General features: G+C 38.4%; 1 protein-coding gene across 1 annotated transcript in view; it reads left to right on the top strand.

The window, feature by feature from the left end:
- Nucleotides 1-3,201: 3,201 nt before the first annotated feature.
- Nucleotides 3,202-14,857, top strand: part of ATAD1 (ATPase family, AAA domain containing 1) — a 34,789-nt gene continuing 23,133 nt past the window's right edge. Inside the window, exon 1 of the mRNA XM_006880316.1 lies at nucleotides 3,202-3,369. Coding sequence (XP_006880378.1) covers nucleotides 3,208-3,369 — 162 coding nt within the window. The 5' untranslated portion in view covers nucleotides 3,202-3,207. The remainder of the gene's footprint in view (nucleotides 3,370-14,857) is intronic.

Genomic DNA, 14,857 nt, shown 5'->3' with positions numbered 1-14,857 from the left:
TTGTTAGTCTGTTTTTTCTAAAGAAGGAAGTTATTTCATTAGGTAGTTTTCAATCTCTTCCTATTAAAAAATAATTAATGTAATTAATTATAACATAATTATATATTATGTTATACAATAATATAATTGTTTCTTGATTAGAGAAATTGTAAGCCAGTTCAGATGTTAAAGATAGATGCTAAAAAAGGCTTTTTTGAATTAATTTAATGCACCTGGGCCAAAGTTTTCTTTATCTGAAATGACCTCTTCTGCTATTAGGTTTAAACTCAAAAACTCAATGCCTTATATTCAGAACTGACCCTCCATTGAGTTTTCATGGCTGTAAATCAGACAGGAGGAGACTGCCCATATTTCTCCTGAGAAGGTGCTGGTGACCCCCCAGTACCTTTGAGTTAGCAGTGCATTTCCCTATGGGCTAGGCCATGCTCCCTTAGTTAAATTTAAGTGAAATAATTTGTCAAGTAAATAGCCACTAGTAATAGAGAAGTGTGTGGCACTCTTTTTTTTTTTTTTTTTAATTTTTGTGTGCGTGTACTGTCAAATCAGATCTGACTGGTACAGGAGGATATTGCGCCTCCTTCTCTGGCAGAGCATCTGGTGGATTCGAACCGTGCGCCTCCGGGATTGCAGTGCAGTTTCTTGCCACTAGGCCACCAGAGCTCCCCCTAGAGAAGTGTGTGGCACTCTTTATCTTTTGGAAAATTTTCACAGGTCTAGCTACTGTTCTGTTAGGAATGGTTGAATGGGAGGAGTTTTGCAGTTCCAATTTATCTCTTCAACAGGTATTGACTAGTTTCTGCTTTCTGTGACAGTTAGAAAGACAAGAGGGATTTAAGCTCATGATTTAAAGAAAGGGCCCTTTTGACAGTGTATTGGGGCTGCTAACTGAACGGTTGCTAGTTCATGTAAACAACCTGTGCTTTAGGAGAAGGGGTAGTCTCCTGTAAAGATTTATAGCCTGAGAAGACTCAATGAAGATTTGGAATTGATGACAGTGTGTCTTTGTTTCAGATGAATAGAGGTTGCCTTTTCAGGGTACCAGATAAATGTGGCATTTGCAGATGCCAGTGGATACAGCTTTTGAGTACCCGATGGGAATTGGTGAGGGCAAAATGCTTGAATATGGTTCTTTAAGAGTAGATTAGGGTGGGCATTCTTTTCCTGATACTTCAGTGTTTTTTAGTAGTAAACTTACAGTCTAGCACAGAAGACAGATAACATTAAAAATGTCCTTGCATGGAAGACAAGTTAGTTTAAATACAGTGAATAGAATTGAATCTATTGGATAATAAAATGCTACAGACACTATTTAGTTGCAATCAATAAAAATTTACTTACTTTTAAAAGTCCAAATGCCCAGAAAAATGTAACCATTTTATTTCTAATTATTAGTTTAAATGCTGAATCTTGTTCATGAAAATATTTGACTTGCATTAAGTTGTATGTGTATATTTATGTTGAAAATTTATGTACACATAAAAATCCTTGATTTGTCTTCCTATATTTCCATTCACAAGCATATGTTTGGGTACCCTTTGACTCCATGGAAGGAAAATATTTAACATTCACAACTACCACAGAGGAGTTTTCGGTTTTGTTTTTACAGAATAAAATATTTCCCATCATAGTTTATCTCTATGCATAGTATAAAGGGTGTTCTCCACATGTGTAATATACTAGTGTGTGTTTTTTTGTATAAATGACTACACATTTGGCATGGCTAGCAGATGGGTGTCTTCAAAAGGCCAACCAAGTTGGTAGGCTCTACTTGCTTCCTTCAAAGCATCAATAACTCTGCTTTGGAAGTACAGCTCTAATTTGAAGTCCAGTTTGTCAGTCTCGGAGTCTGTGATGATGAGGTTTCTTCACCCCTAAGCAGAGGACACTCTTGGGAGTGACTTTGTAGCAAGTAGATTTGCAAGCAGTTTGCTTTTTATGAGTCATGGTAAAAAGACCCTCACTAACTGCCCTTCTCCTTCAACTAGAGCTTGTGAAATGGATGCAGTGTTACCATAGAGAGGGATGGGGCCAGGGCAGCAGCTGTCAATACCTGTGTGTTCTTTTTCATTCCTTTATGTGTCCTGTAGTCCTGCGCTGTGACAGTTTAATGGTGTATGAAACGAAATACCTGTTTTCCAAAATGTAGTCATTACATCATCCCTAACAAGCTTATTTTCTTAGGTATAGCCATTAGCAGGTGGAGTGCATGCTTCTTGAAAACCTAAACTGTGATTGATGTAGCTCCTCAGGGATATGTTTAAAGGTACGTCTTTTTCCTTTGTCTGGATAAGTGTTCCATTGTCCCAAAATTCTCAAAAACTTTGAAAACTTATAGCTTCATGTTTAGCTTAATTGCTGGAAAGCAACTGGAAAAATTGAATATCATACTAATTGTGAAAATGACGTTAAAATTGAGATCTTGAAGATTTTTCAAAGAATAAGTAAGTTTGTAGTTTGCCTTTTATTTTCACTGTCAAAAATTCCCTGTCATATGGTGCCCATAGTAGAAGACGTTCTCGCCATCACTTTTGTAAAGTATTTCATTGGTGGGCTGCCTTTCTTGGGTAGGATTTATGTTATAACTGGGTTTTCCCCCCTAAACTTTCTGAAACATTTAAAAGCTACCTTAAAGAGTAAACATATTAAAGTATTGCTTGAGTTTTTAAAGTTTAAGAGTGCTTTTCTATTATGTGAGCTATCAGGGAAGTTAATGAAAAATTTTAATGGGTAAACCTCATCCTCAAATCTGCCCTTTAAGTGTTCCATGGACTGCTTTAAATGTGTTTACTTATGTTTAAGAGCCACATTTCTTACTAAAATGAAACCTATTAAGGTAGGTTAATGTTGAATGAGGGATTTCTAGTAGTGTAGTGTGTGGTACGTCCAGCTGCCACCTGAAAGATCAGCAGTTCTAATCTACCAGCTGCTCCATGGAGAAAGATGGGCGTTCCCCTCGGTGAATATTTACAGCCTTGGAAACCTGAGGGGGGGGGGGTTACGGTAAGTTGGAACTGACGCAGTGGCAGTAGGTAATGTTTGATGAGTTGCAATCAAACCTCATAGTAGGGAGTAATTTTGAATTTGCTGAGAGTTTTTCTTGCTTAGTGTATTTACCAGGTTCCTAGTTTTAGAGAATAGTAATAACTTAGTAATATTTTTGCCTTGTTGGTTTTTGTTTTTTTTTTTTTTTTAAGGTTAACAACCAAGATGGTGCATGCTGAAGCCTTTTCTCGACCCCTGAGTAGGAATGAAGTTGTTGGTTTAATTTTCCGTTTGACAATATTTGGGGCAGTAACTTACTTTACTATCAAATGGATGGTAGATGCAATTGATCCAACCAGAAAGCAGAAAGTAGAAGCTCAAAAACAGGTATGATTGAAATGTTGTGGGGTTTTTTTTCTATTGAACATTTATTACATTCAAGGATGACATTTTTTTAAAAATGAAATACAAGTATTTATTAAAATGTTGACCGCTTAAACATCTTCTGAACCACACTCAACAGTACTCATTCATTTCTATGAAATGTGTTAATAACAGTCTCAAAGTTTAAATATAAAGCTGAGAATTTTCATTATTACTAGCCTAGGTATACAAAGATTGTGTTTGTTGACCAGTGACTCAGGAAGTATACTTTCATTAAACTGCTGGTATGTAGAGACAGGCTAGCCCCAGCTACTGGCTGACCTCCAGAAATGAAGCAAGCAGTGCTCCTGTACCACTCTGAGTTCCAGGAGGCAAAGCCTGATCCAGGGTGCAGTGCCATGCCGGCTAGGGCGAGGGTTGAACAGAGGGAACTTCACTGTGGCCGGACAGTGAGGGACGGCAGTGTGCAGACACTGCTTCACCTTAAAACACACATGAAGCAAGGCAAAAATGCTAGGAGGCTTCCGACACCCATTTCAGGGAAGCAACTCTCGACAGATATTCAAGTAGTTAGTACAAAATATAAGTGTTTTTTGGGCCTTTCTCCAGAATCAAGCCATTGTAACAGATGTTAACTTTGAGGATAGGTTAATTAAACTGTTTATAACTAAACTGGGGTATCAGCGCAATAGATGCCTATCTGATTTCAGCTGGTAAAGAGTCAATAGGGATGCCTTAATGCCTATTCTTGAAATATATATTTTTTTCACATATCTATTTCATTTAATAAGGACAGTAAGGGTCATTAAATCACAATACAGACACATTTATAAATCAAATGACAGAACTATGTCAAATACATATTGTTACAGAAAAGTATTTTCACTAACTATAAAATCCAGGGAGACAAAAGGGTAATTATACCACAGTCATTATTAAAAACTTTTAGACTGTATTTTATTTCAAAAGTTTAAGAAATATACAAAAAGATAAGCCATTAGCATATATGAAGAGAATTTGATTAGATACAAATGATTGGAATGTTTGAAGATGCTTTTTTCTTTTGACTAGCAAATTTATAGATGAATAGTTCCTGTAAGACTCACATATCTGCTTGTACATTATGTTTAATTTTATTCCTAAAAATATTTATCAAGTTAGCTATTATAAACACTAATAACAAAAATAAAATTATAAAGGAGAATTTTTTTTTTTTACTATCCTCATTAGAATATTTTTATTAGCATCTAGGTATGATTTTCAGCATGGTAAACAAAAAAGCTCTTTCCTCATTAATTATCCGTGTTTTATTCTATGACATTTGACATGTAGATAAAATAGAAAGATTGTCAATGTTGGACAAGGCTTCTAAACTAAAATCTAATTAAAAAGTTAAAGAAAATGTGATTCATTACTCGTATTAGGTATATTTTTTGTTTTTTCATCAAGCACGTTTGTCTTTTAAACAGAAGATTTTGCCTCCTTTTTTTTTAAATATGGTAAAATTTGTTTTTAGAATTAGCCAGATGGACTGAGTTTAGATGATCCCAATTTTGTTGGCAACATCCAAAGCATCATAGTTAGAAGCAAGTCAAACATAGCCCTTCTTCTCCATCAGGCCTGATCAAGGTGTTGACCTTGACTACATCAGTATCATAAAGCTTCGATAGCTTGTTTGATTTGGTGCTTGTTGGTCTTGACATCCACAATGAACATTTGTGTTATCTTCTGTCTTCTTCATGGCTGACTCAGGGGTCAGGGGAAACTTGATGGCATAGTGGTCAAGCTTGTTTCTACTGGGTTCGCTCTTCCAGGAGTATTTGAGCTACATTCGGAGTCTCAGCGTCTTAGGCTGCCAGAAGGTGGGTGACGCGCAGATCTCTTTTTTGCGTGTGTGGCTGTGGATGCCCTTCAGGACTGCCTTCTTGGCCTTTAATGCTTTTGCTTTGGCTTCTGTTTTGAGAGCAACAGGAGCTTCCTTTTTCACGTTTGGCACCATCTTCATAGAAGGGAACTCTCAAGCTGGTCCTCTAATAGTTTCTAAAAACTACTGGAACATATGTGTAGAAAACATTCAGAAAACCAGATATTATGTAATTAATATGTGAATAACTTGTCATCCTTAAACTTTTGGAAACTACATGTTTTCTGGAGGAGAAAGCTAGTAGAGAAGAAAGAGCAGAGAGAGTGTAAGTGTTGATGAATAAACCCCAGAACAATCAGGACAAATTGGCATTGGTAGTTACGGGGACATTTCAAGATGGAGTTGTTATATTCTCAATACATGAGGATTGTGACTAACTGTGCATGGATGTGAGCGAGTTTAGGGCCCTGCTGAAGTAATTCGGTAATGGGTGTTTAATGACATTTCATTCTGGCCTGTGAAGCTGTAGGTCACAAGGCATGCATTTATTGTATACTCAATACTTTTTTAATTAATTTTTCAGTAGGTTGGTGGCAGATAAAGTGAATGGTGGCATTGAATCAGCATTGGTAATAGACCTGACTGGCATAACAAGAAAAGGCTTCTTGGAGAAAAGATTCTGTGGAGGGCATTACTGACCCAATCCTTTAGGAAGTTAAGAGGACAATTGAATTTGAGAATAAAAAGGAACTAGAGTGTGACAGAAGAAAGACATAACAGGTCAGAAAGGAAGAATATAGAATTTAAGAGCTTAGAAATACAACATTTTGAAGATACTCAAAATAGAACATTGTGACCCTTATGAGTTTAAAGACAGGGCAGTTTCATTCAAATGTGGAAGTACCCTTATATTGGATTAAACAGGATATTTGTACGTATCTATCTTGAAGCCAGAAACCTTTTCAGCCTTGAGAAAGGTGTGATATGTAATTGGTACTGTATTGAGAGAGGAGATGTTGTCTGGGTGTTACATAGGGACAGTGATTTTCTGGCATGCTGCTACTTTGCTCCTTTTTGGGGAAAGTAGAAGACTGAAAGGACTAAGAAGAGTTTTGTTAAGTCTTTGATGAAAGAGTAGCCTGAGTTAATTGAAATGGAGTCAACCAGTGATTTTCGATGTACTCTTTAACTCATCACATTATTTTATGTTGCATTTCATGGAATATTTTTTAGTAATAGAGTATATGCAGAATAATTGGGTCATGTTAAAATTTTATTAGATAGTATGTGAGAGACATATGTCCCCTTGGGCTCTGGAGGTAGGAGAAGTGGGATAAGGCATGAGAAGAATGGTTTGTTCTTGCCAAATTAATTTTACTGTGAGAAACTTTTGGAAGTATGGAGTAGAACATAAGAGGCCTGCACTGGCTGCATGTAGTTGTGCAAGTTTCTTTCTTGGTGCTGCATTCAGTGTATTGCCTTCTAGATCCTTCTCATAGCCATACCTATTTGACACACCACTTAAGTCCTGGCTTATTCTTTACAAGAAAGAGGTGTGTAGGTTTTTCTTGTTTTTAATATTTCCTGGCCTACAGTTAGCTGGTCTACAGAGAGTTAGACAATGACTAAGGAGGATAGAAGGAGAATTGATGCCTTTAAGCTGTGGTGCTTGAGAAGAGTATTGAATGTACCGTGGACTGCCAAGAAAACAAACAGATTTATCCTGGAGAGGGTTAAACCAGGCTGCTCCTTAGAGGCAAGGATTCTGAGGCTTCATCTGACATATTTTGGACATGTTGTAAGGAAGGAGAGGTCGTTGGAGAGGGACATCATGCTTGAGAGGGTGGAGGGAGAGGGACGGCACAGAAGGGGAAGACCCTCTATGAGGTGGATTGATTCAGTGACTGGGATAATCAGATGGGTGTATCAGAGGCAGTGAGATTGGCTCAGGATAGAGCAGGGTTTAGGGCTGTTGTACATAGGGTCACTGTGAGTTGCAAGCCATTCGATGGCACATAACAACAACAACAGTTAGCTTAATGAAGAGCCAGAAAGAAAGCTGGTCACAACTGCTCAAGTAGTTAGTTACTGTAAATAAAAATTAGCATAGTATCTACCAAAAGCTAAACACCTGAGCAGAGAAGCATGCTCACAAACCTAGAAGGCTTGCTTGGTTTGCATGAAGATGTACAGTATTGTACTTGAAAATCAACATCGTCACCAAAACCACACCTTCCAAGTGACACACAGGAAATTGTAAGCATACTTATAAGCCTCACCTTGTAGTGCAAAAGCCTAACAGAATTTCACACATTCACACCTCTAGGATGTGCTCTCTCATTAGATACTATATATATATATATATATATATATATATATATATATATATATATATATATATATATATATTTTCTGATTTGGTACCACTGAGTATTTCTTCAGTTTTAAACACTTTCACACGTCCTTGCCAGATGCCAGCAAGGTATTCTAAGTGGGACACTCACATCCCCAAGCACAGGAGAGGTCCAAAATGTGTGTCACACCTGTCGGACTCTTCATAAACAGGTTAAGAGCCTTTTCATGTCAGACGAATAACTTAACACTTGATCTTTTCTGGGCATTTTAATGACCGCATTATATGTACTGTTTAATTACAATATTTAGTATGATTTTTCTCAGATTGTGATTTAGTAGTTGAAGGTCAGGAAAAAGTCAGTAGAACTGTTATTGAAAATTGCCTTCAGGTTGAGCACGACTTAAAGCAACCCTATGAACAAAAGGCCTGAAGCCCCTCTACAACTATTGACATTTATCAGAGTTCATAGAGTGTCCAGAGGCATGTTATTTAGGAAATGGATGCCACTCCTGCTTCCAAACATGTAATAGTATTTTGTTGTTACATGCTGTTGAGTCGCCTAGGATGTATAGCTTCCCTTTGTACAGCAGCTCTAAACCCTTCCCTGTCCTGAGCCAGTCTCACTAATTCTGACATACCAACCCCCATCACCCCAGTTACTGTATAAATCCATCTCCTCTGGGTTCTCCCTCTCATGTGTTGTCTCTCTACCCTTCTGAACATTATGTTTTCCAAGGACTGATCTCTCCTAGCCACATGCCCAAAGTAAAGTAAGTGAGATGGAGCTTCAAAATCCTAGCCTCCAAGGAGAAACTTGGTTTCTCCCTCTCTAAGACAGACCTAATTGTTTTCTTGGCATCCACGGTATGTTCAAGACACTTCTCCAGCTCCACAACTCAAAGGCATGTATTCTTCTTCTGTCATCCTTAGTCATTGTCCAATTGTCTGAAGTGTAACAAGTAATTGAGAAGACCATGGCCAAGATTAGGCGCACCTTTATATCTAGACTAACATCGTTGCTCCTTAGCACTCTGGAGAGGTCCATGACAGATTTTCCCAATACAATTCGTCTTGATTTAAAAGTGTTGATTGTGGATCCGAGCAAGCTATAATTGCTAACAACCTCAATTTCTTCTCTATCTAATATGGTGTTGCCAATTGGCCCAGTGGTGAGAATCTTTGTCTTCTTGGTATTGAGCTTCAATCCATATTGAAGACTACAGACCTTGACATTTTGCAGCAAGTGCTTCAGGTCTTCTTCAGCAAGCAAGTTTCAGCAAGCAAGGTTGTGTCCCCTGCATATTATAGGTTACTGATGAGTCTTTCTCTAATCTTGATGCCACACTCCTCATAAAGCCCTGCTTTCCAAATGATCTGTTCTACATACAGATTGAAAAGACATGGGAACAGGATGTATCCCTGACTCACAACTTTCGTGATTTTGAACCATGCAGTGTTTCCTTGCTCTGTTCTGAGGACTGCTTCTTGGTTCTAGTATATGTTTTGTATAAGCACTTCAAGTGTTCTGAGATTTCCATTTCCCTCAAGGTTAGCCACAATTTATTGTGATCCACACAGTCAAATGCCTTTGCACAATGAAACACAGATAGACATTCTTCTGGTACTCTGCTTTCTGCCAAGATCCATCTGACATTGACAGTAATGTCTCTAGGGCCACGACCTCTTCTAAACCCGGCCTGTATTTCTGGTAGTTCTCTGTCAAAGTACTATTCAAGTCCTTTCTGGATAATCTTCAGCAGGATTTTGCTATGTCATAATATGACTTTCATATTATGATTTTCTATTTTTCAGTCCTATAGTTAGTTACATTGTAGTTTTCATGATTTTAATAAGCTACTTGTGAGAATAGATAAAAGATACTTTAAAAAATGAGACACTGTCAACATGAGCTCTCAACTGCCAGTTATTTTTAAGAACAGCTATCACAGAATGACAAGGGCTGTTTAGAGGGACAAACACTTGTTAAGGGAGCTCTCTGGTGCCTACTTCGTCCATTAGGAATTGGACTGCTAACCCAAAGGATGAGTCTCTTGATGGATCAGATAGTGACTCTGAGGAAGAAAGATGGGTAATCTTTTTCCATGCAGCTGACCAAGATTGGGTCAACTAGGAGCTGGTTCTGACTTGGTGGCTTTAACATGTCATGTGATGTTGTGACTGTTTGCCAACTTCAGGAAGCCATTGTAAGCTGCATTGCTGGCATTAAATCATCAAAAGACTAAGAAGCCAAAGTAAACAACATTGAGATAAAGAGAGCAAAATAAAATAAGCTGTAAATACAAAGCTGTCTTACCCATTAGCTTTCAGCATGTTGTTAGATGCTGTTGACTTGGCTTTGGACACATGAGTACCACATGAGATAGAAACCCATAAGGTTTCATGGGCTTTAGTTGTTACAGAACAGATAACTTTGATAGACCAGGTCTTTCTTCTGTGACTGTTGGTTGGGTTCAAGCCACCAACTTGTCTTTTAGACATGGAGGACTTACTACTAAGGCTCCTTAATTTTCAAGACTTACCCCTCGTGACAGTGTGTCCAAAGTATGTGAGGTGAAGTTTCCCCATTCTTGCCTTTAAGGAGCACCCTGGTTGTACTTCCTCTAAGACAGATTTGTTTGCTCTTTCAGCACTCCATGATAACGTTCAGTACTCTTTGCCACCACCATAATTCAGAGGCATCGATTCTTCTTTGGGCTTCCTTATTCATTGTCCAACTTTCACATAACTGGAGCAATTGAAAAAAACATGGATTGAGTCAGGCACATCCTAGTTTTTAAACTCCTGTTAGTTTTTAAACTAAACTCCTGTTAGTTTTTAAACTGACATACTTGTTGTTTAGCACTAGAGCTCCTTGCCAGCAGATTTGCTCATTGCAGTACGTCTTTGATTTCTTGACTTCTGCTTCTGTTGGCATTGTGCCCCACCCAGTCCTTCATACACACTGTACTTCATGTAGATAATTGTCACCTATCCATGTCTGTTACCATCCTGTCCTCCCAAGTCCCCCCTGAATTCTCCCTACTCACTCCTCCCCACTGCCCACCAACCTTTAGTATCCCAGTGTTCACCCCACTTCTCCCATTTCCATCCCCCTCCTTTGACTGTTTATCTTGCTCAGTTATTCTCCTATTGTAACATCAGCGGTCTTGTGCAGTATTTGTCCTTCTATCACAAAGCTTTTAAAGTGTCACTTGTAACATTTGAGCATACAAAGTTCATACTTACTTTTCACCTACTCAGGAGACAAGGTCCCCCATTGTGGTGTTTAAGGATCTGCTGTGAAAGAATAAGGGGCTATCCTTATTTCTTACTGAGTTTAATTAGTTCATCTCTTCCCTCTCCTCTCCCTTTACCTTATTGATACCTAACTATGTAAAATTATGTATCCAAAAGCATGGCTTTTGAAATGAGAATTGTCTTTTCTGAGCCCCTTTCCCCTAACTTACGGGTGGCAATACTTAAAGATAGTTTGGGTAGAATGTTGAATGATCCAGGATGTATAAAAAGAAGATGGAAGGAGTACACAGAGTCACTGTATCAGAAGGAATTGGCTGACACAGAGGAATTTCATGAAATAACATATGAGCAAGAACCTATGGTGATGAAGGAGGAAGTTCAAGTTGCTATGAAGGAATTAGCAAAAATCAAGGCTCCAGGAGTTGACTGCATACCAATTGATTTGTTTCAACAAAAAGACACTGCCCTGAATGTCCTCACTAAGTTGTGCCAGGAAATCTGGGGGACAGCCAGCTGGCCAACTGGAAGAGATCGATATTTGTTCCCATTCCTAAGAAAGGTGACCCAATAGAGTGTGGAAATTATCGAACAATATCATTGATATCACATGCAAGCAAGATTCTGCTGCAAATTATCCAAAAATGTTTGGAACAGTAAGTCAACAGAGAACTGCCAGATGAGCAGGCTGGATTTAGAAGAGGTCGTGGTACTAGGGATATTATATCTAATGTAAGATGGATTTTGGCAGAAAGCAGAGAATACCAGAAGAATGTCTGTCTGTGCTTCATTGACTCTGCAAAGGCTTTTGACTGTGTGGATCACAACAAGCTATGGCTGACCCTGAGAAGAATGGGAATCCCAGAACATTTGATTGTGCTAATGTAAAACCTATTCTTGGACCAGGAGGCAGTCATCAGAACAGAGCAGGGAGACACTGGGTGGTTCAAAATCAAGAAAGGGGTCCATCCAAGAAAGGGATGTGTTTTGTCTCCATACCTTTTCAATCTGTATGCAGAATACATCATCTGAGATGCTGGGCTGTATGAGGAGGAATGTGGCATCAGGATTGGTGGAAGAATCTTCAACAGCCTGCATTATGCAGATGACACAACCCTGCTCACTGAAACTGAGGAGGACCTGAAGCGCTTGTTGCAGAAGGTCAAGGACTGCGGTCTTCAATATGAATTGAAGCTTACTATCAAGAAAAAAAAGATTCTCACCACCGGGCCAATTGGCAGCATCAGTATGGATGGTGAAGAGATTGAGATTGTTAACAGCTTTAGTTTACTTGGTTCCCCAGTCAACACTCTTAGTAACAGCAGCCAGGAAATCAGGAGTCGAATTGCATTGGGAAAGTCAGCTATGAGGGACCTCTCAAGAGTACTGAAGTGCAACGACGTCAGGCTGGAGACTAAGGTGCGCCTGATCCAGGCTATAGTCTTTGCAGTTACATGCTATGCATCAGAGAGTTGGACAGTGAATAGGGATGATAGAGAATTGATGCCTTTGAGTTGTGCTGGAGAAGAGTTTTGAATATACCATGGACTGCTAGGAGAACAAACAGGTTTTTCCTGGAGAGGGTGAAGCCAGCATGTTCCCTGGAGTCAAGGATTCTGAAGCTTCGTCTGACATACTTTGGGCATGTTGCAAAGAGGGACTGGTCCTTGGAGAGGGACATCATGTTTGGGAGAGTGGAGGGACGGTGCAGGAGAGGAAGACCCTCGATGAGATGGATCAATTCTGAGTGGAGTGGTAGGAATGAATGTGTTTTAGACAGCGAGGTTGGCACAGGATAGAAAGGCATTTAGGACTCTTGTACATAGGATCGCTATGAGTTGCAAATACTTGATGGCACGTAATAACAACAACAACTCCTTCTACACTGCATGCAAAAATAGTCAGAATTCACGAGTTTCACCAAATCTAGATGCACTTCCTTTTTTTTTAGATTTTATTTTAATGAGTAATTACAGAGATTTTGGATTTCCATTTAATCATTGTTGCACTTTTCACCCTGCCCAAACACCCCCCCTACCCTAGTTCACTCCTCTCTTTGAAATTAAAAGAAAAATTCTTTCTTTCGTATACAATCCCCCCACACCCCTTCCACCGCCCCAAGTACACTCCACTATGCAACCTTAATTGTGGACTCTTTAGATGCACTTCTTAACTGTTTTCAAAAATAATGCTTAATGTGGAAAAAGACATAGCATGAAAGAGTATGAGACAGTTAAAAAAAAATCTATCCAGTAACTAATTTTCCCACTCTACTTCTGTCTACCATTTTCCTCCACAAAGACTATTTAACACTTGGAGCAACTGGTGCCCAAAACCAAACGAATTCTGGTGATGAGGAAACCTAATTGTCCTTAAGCTGTAAACAATAAAGCAAAACATGAAGACAAACCATTATTAAACATCGTTTTCTTTTTGCTGGTTTGAAACATTTTAGAACATAGGGCCTCACTTAAATGTGTCAAAGCTAGAACAATAGGATATCCTGAGACACCATGTGGGACCAGTTGTGGCATGTGGTATTTTCTTTGAATGAATTTGTTAACCATGTTCTGCTTTCCCAAGAGAGAAATTCTAACAGACAAATTAATAGTTTCAGCTCTAGTAATTCCACTTCGTAGCTGTTTTAATAGTAGCAGTTCTTTTAATTCTTGGATTCCTCATTTGGAAAATGAAGGTGGTAATAAAGATTGAGTTTAAGGATAGAATGCAGAGTATCCAGTGTAGTGCCAGTCTTGTTAAGGATGCTTTACAGTAAACATTAATTCCTTTTCTCTTGTGAATACTATAATATTAATGCAGCTAATAAACAGCATATCATTGGCCAGGGTTCCGTTCTATTGTCCACAGGCTCAGTATGAGTTAGAGCCGACTCAGTGACTCCTAGTAAGACAGCTTGCTAAAGAGCACTGCCTCTAAAGCAGATCTGATAGTTATATTTGATCACACAGCATTTTCTATAAACTATATAAACTGAACAATATAGTTAAATTTTTGTTTCAGAAATCTCAAATGTAAATAAAAGCTAATATTTAAGGCTGAGAGTTAATTTGGCGTACAGTAAACCTTGGAAGGCCATGAGTTCCTGGAGGGTTTCCCAACTCTGCTCTGTTCAGATTTGGGGCCTAATAATTTGGTGAAGAATATGAAATATGAACTGTCAGAAGAACAAACTGTCTTCAAGAATGCTTCTTAGCAGTAAATTAGTGAGACTTTGTCTGATGTACTTTGGGCATGTTACTAAGAGGGACCAATTTTTGGAGAAAGCCATGATGCTTGGTAGAGCGTCGGGAGGAAAAGGTAACTAGACAAGGACAGTCAAAGCAGCAATAAATTCAGACATAACTTAGTTGGGAAATTTTCACAAGACTAGGCAGTGTTTAATTTTGTTATTTGTAAGGTCACTGTGAGTTGAAACCATTTTTTCTTCTCTGTTATGGGCAAGTCCTGTCTTAAAGGACCCTAGGAAGGGCTACGTTAGTCATTGGCTGAATAATTTTGTAAAGGACTGAGTAAATGGGAAGAACAATGTGGCTCACTTGAAAAAAGATGTAACTGGGATATGTCCCTATGATCAACACGTTGATCCTAGCTTCCTAATCGACCTGTAACTAGAAGGTTGTGTGATGCTAGTTGTTTTCTATCTCTTCCTCTCTACCCGCCCCCAAAGTAGTCATTTCCCTGATAGCAAGCAAGATCTTAATATAATTGTAAAATTCAGGATCTTGAAATGCTAGTTAAATGTGATTTAATAGAATATTTTCATTTTGAAACTGTTTATTTAATGGAAATTTGAATATATGTTGATTATTTGCCAATTTTAGCAGACTTGGATTTTATTTCAATTGCAAAGTTTGTTGCATTGCTAGAGCTCATAGATATAAGCTGTGATTAGTATATCTTATGTGTATTTCTAATTAAAAAGGATTTTTACTATCTCTAATTGCTTAGCTTCAAGCATTAACTGTAATACAGACATTAAAAGAATAGTATCTTAG

This window comes from Elephantulus edwardii, unplaced genomic scaffold (genome assembly GCF_000299155.1).
Source record: "Elephantulus edwardii isolate Elephantulus edwardi_28Jun2011 unplaced genomic scaffold, EleEdw1.0 scaffold00007, whole genome shotgun sequence".
Classification (NCBI taxonomy): Eukaryota; Metazoa; Chordata; class Mammalia; order Macroscelidea; family Macroscelididae; genus Elephantulus; species Elephantulus edwardii.
This window is presented reverse-complemented; position numbering and strand designations above follow the sequence as displayed.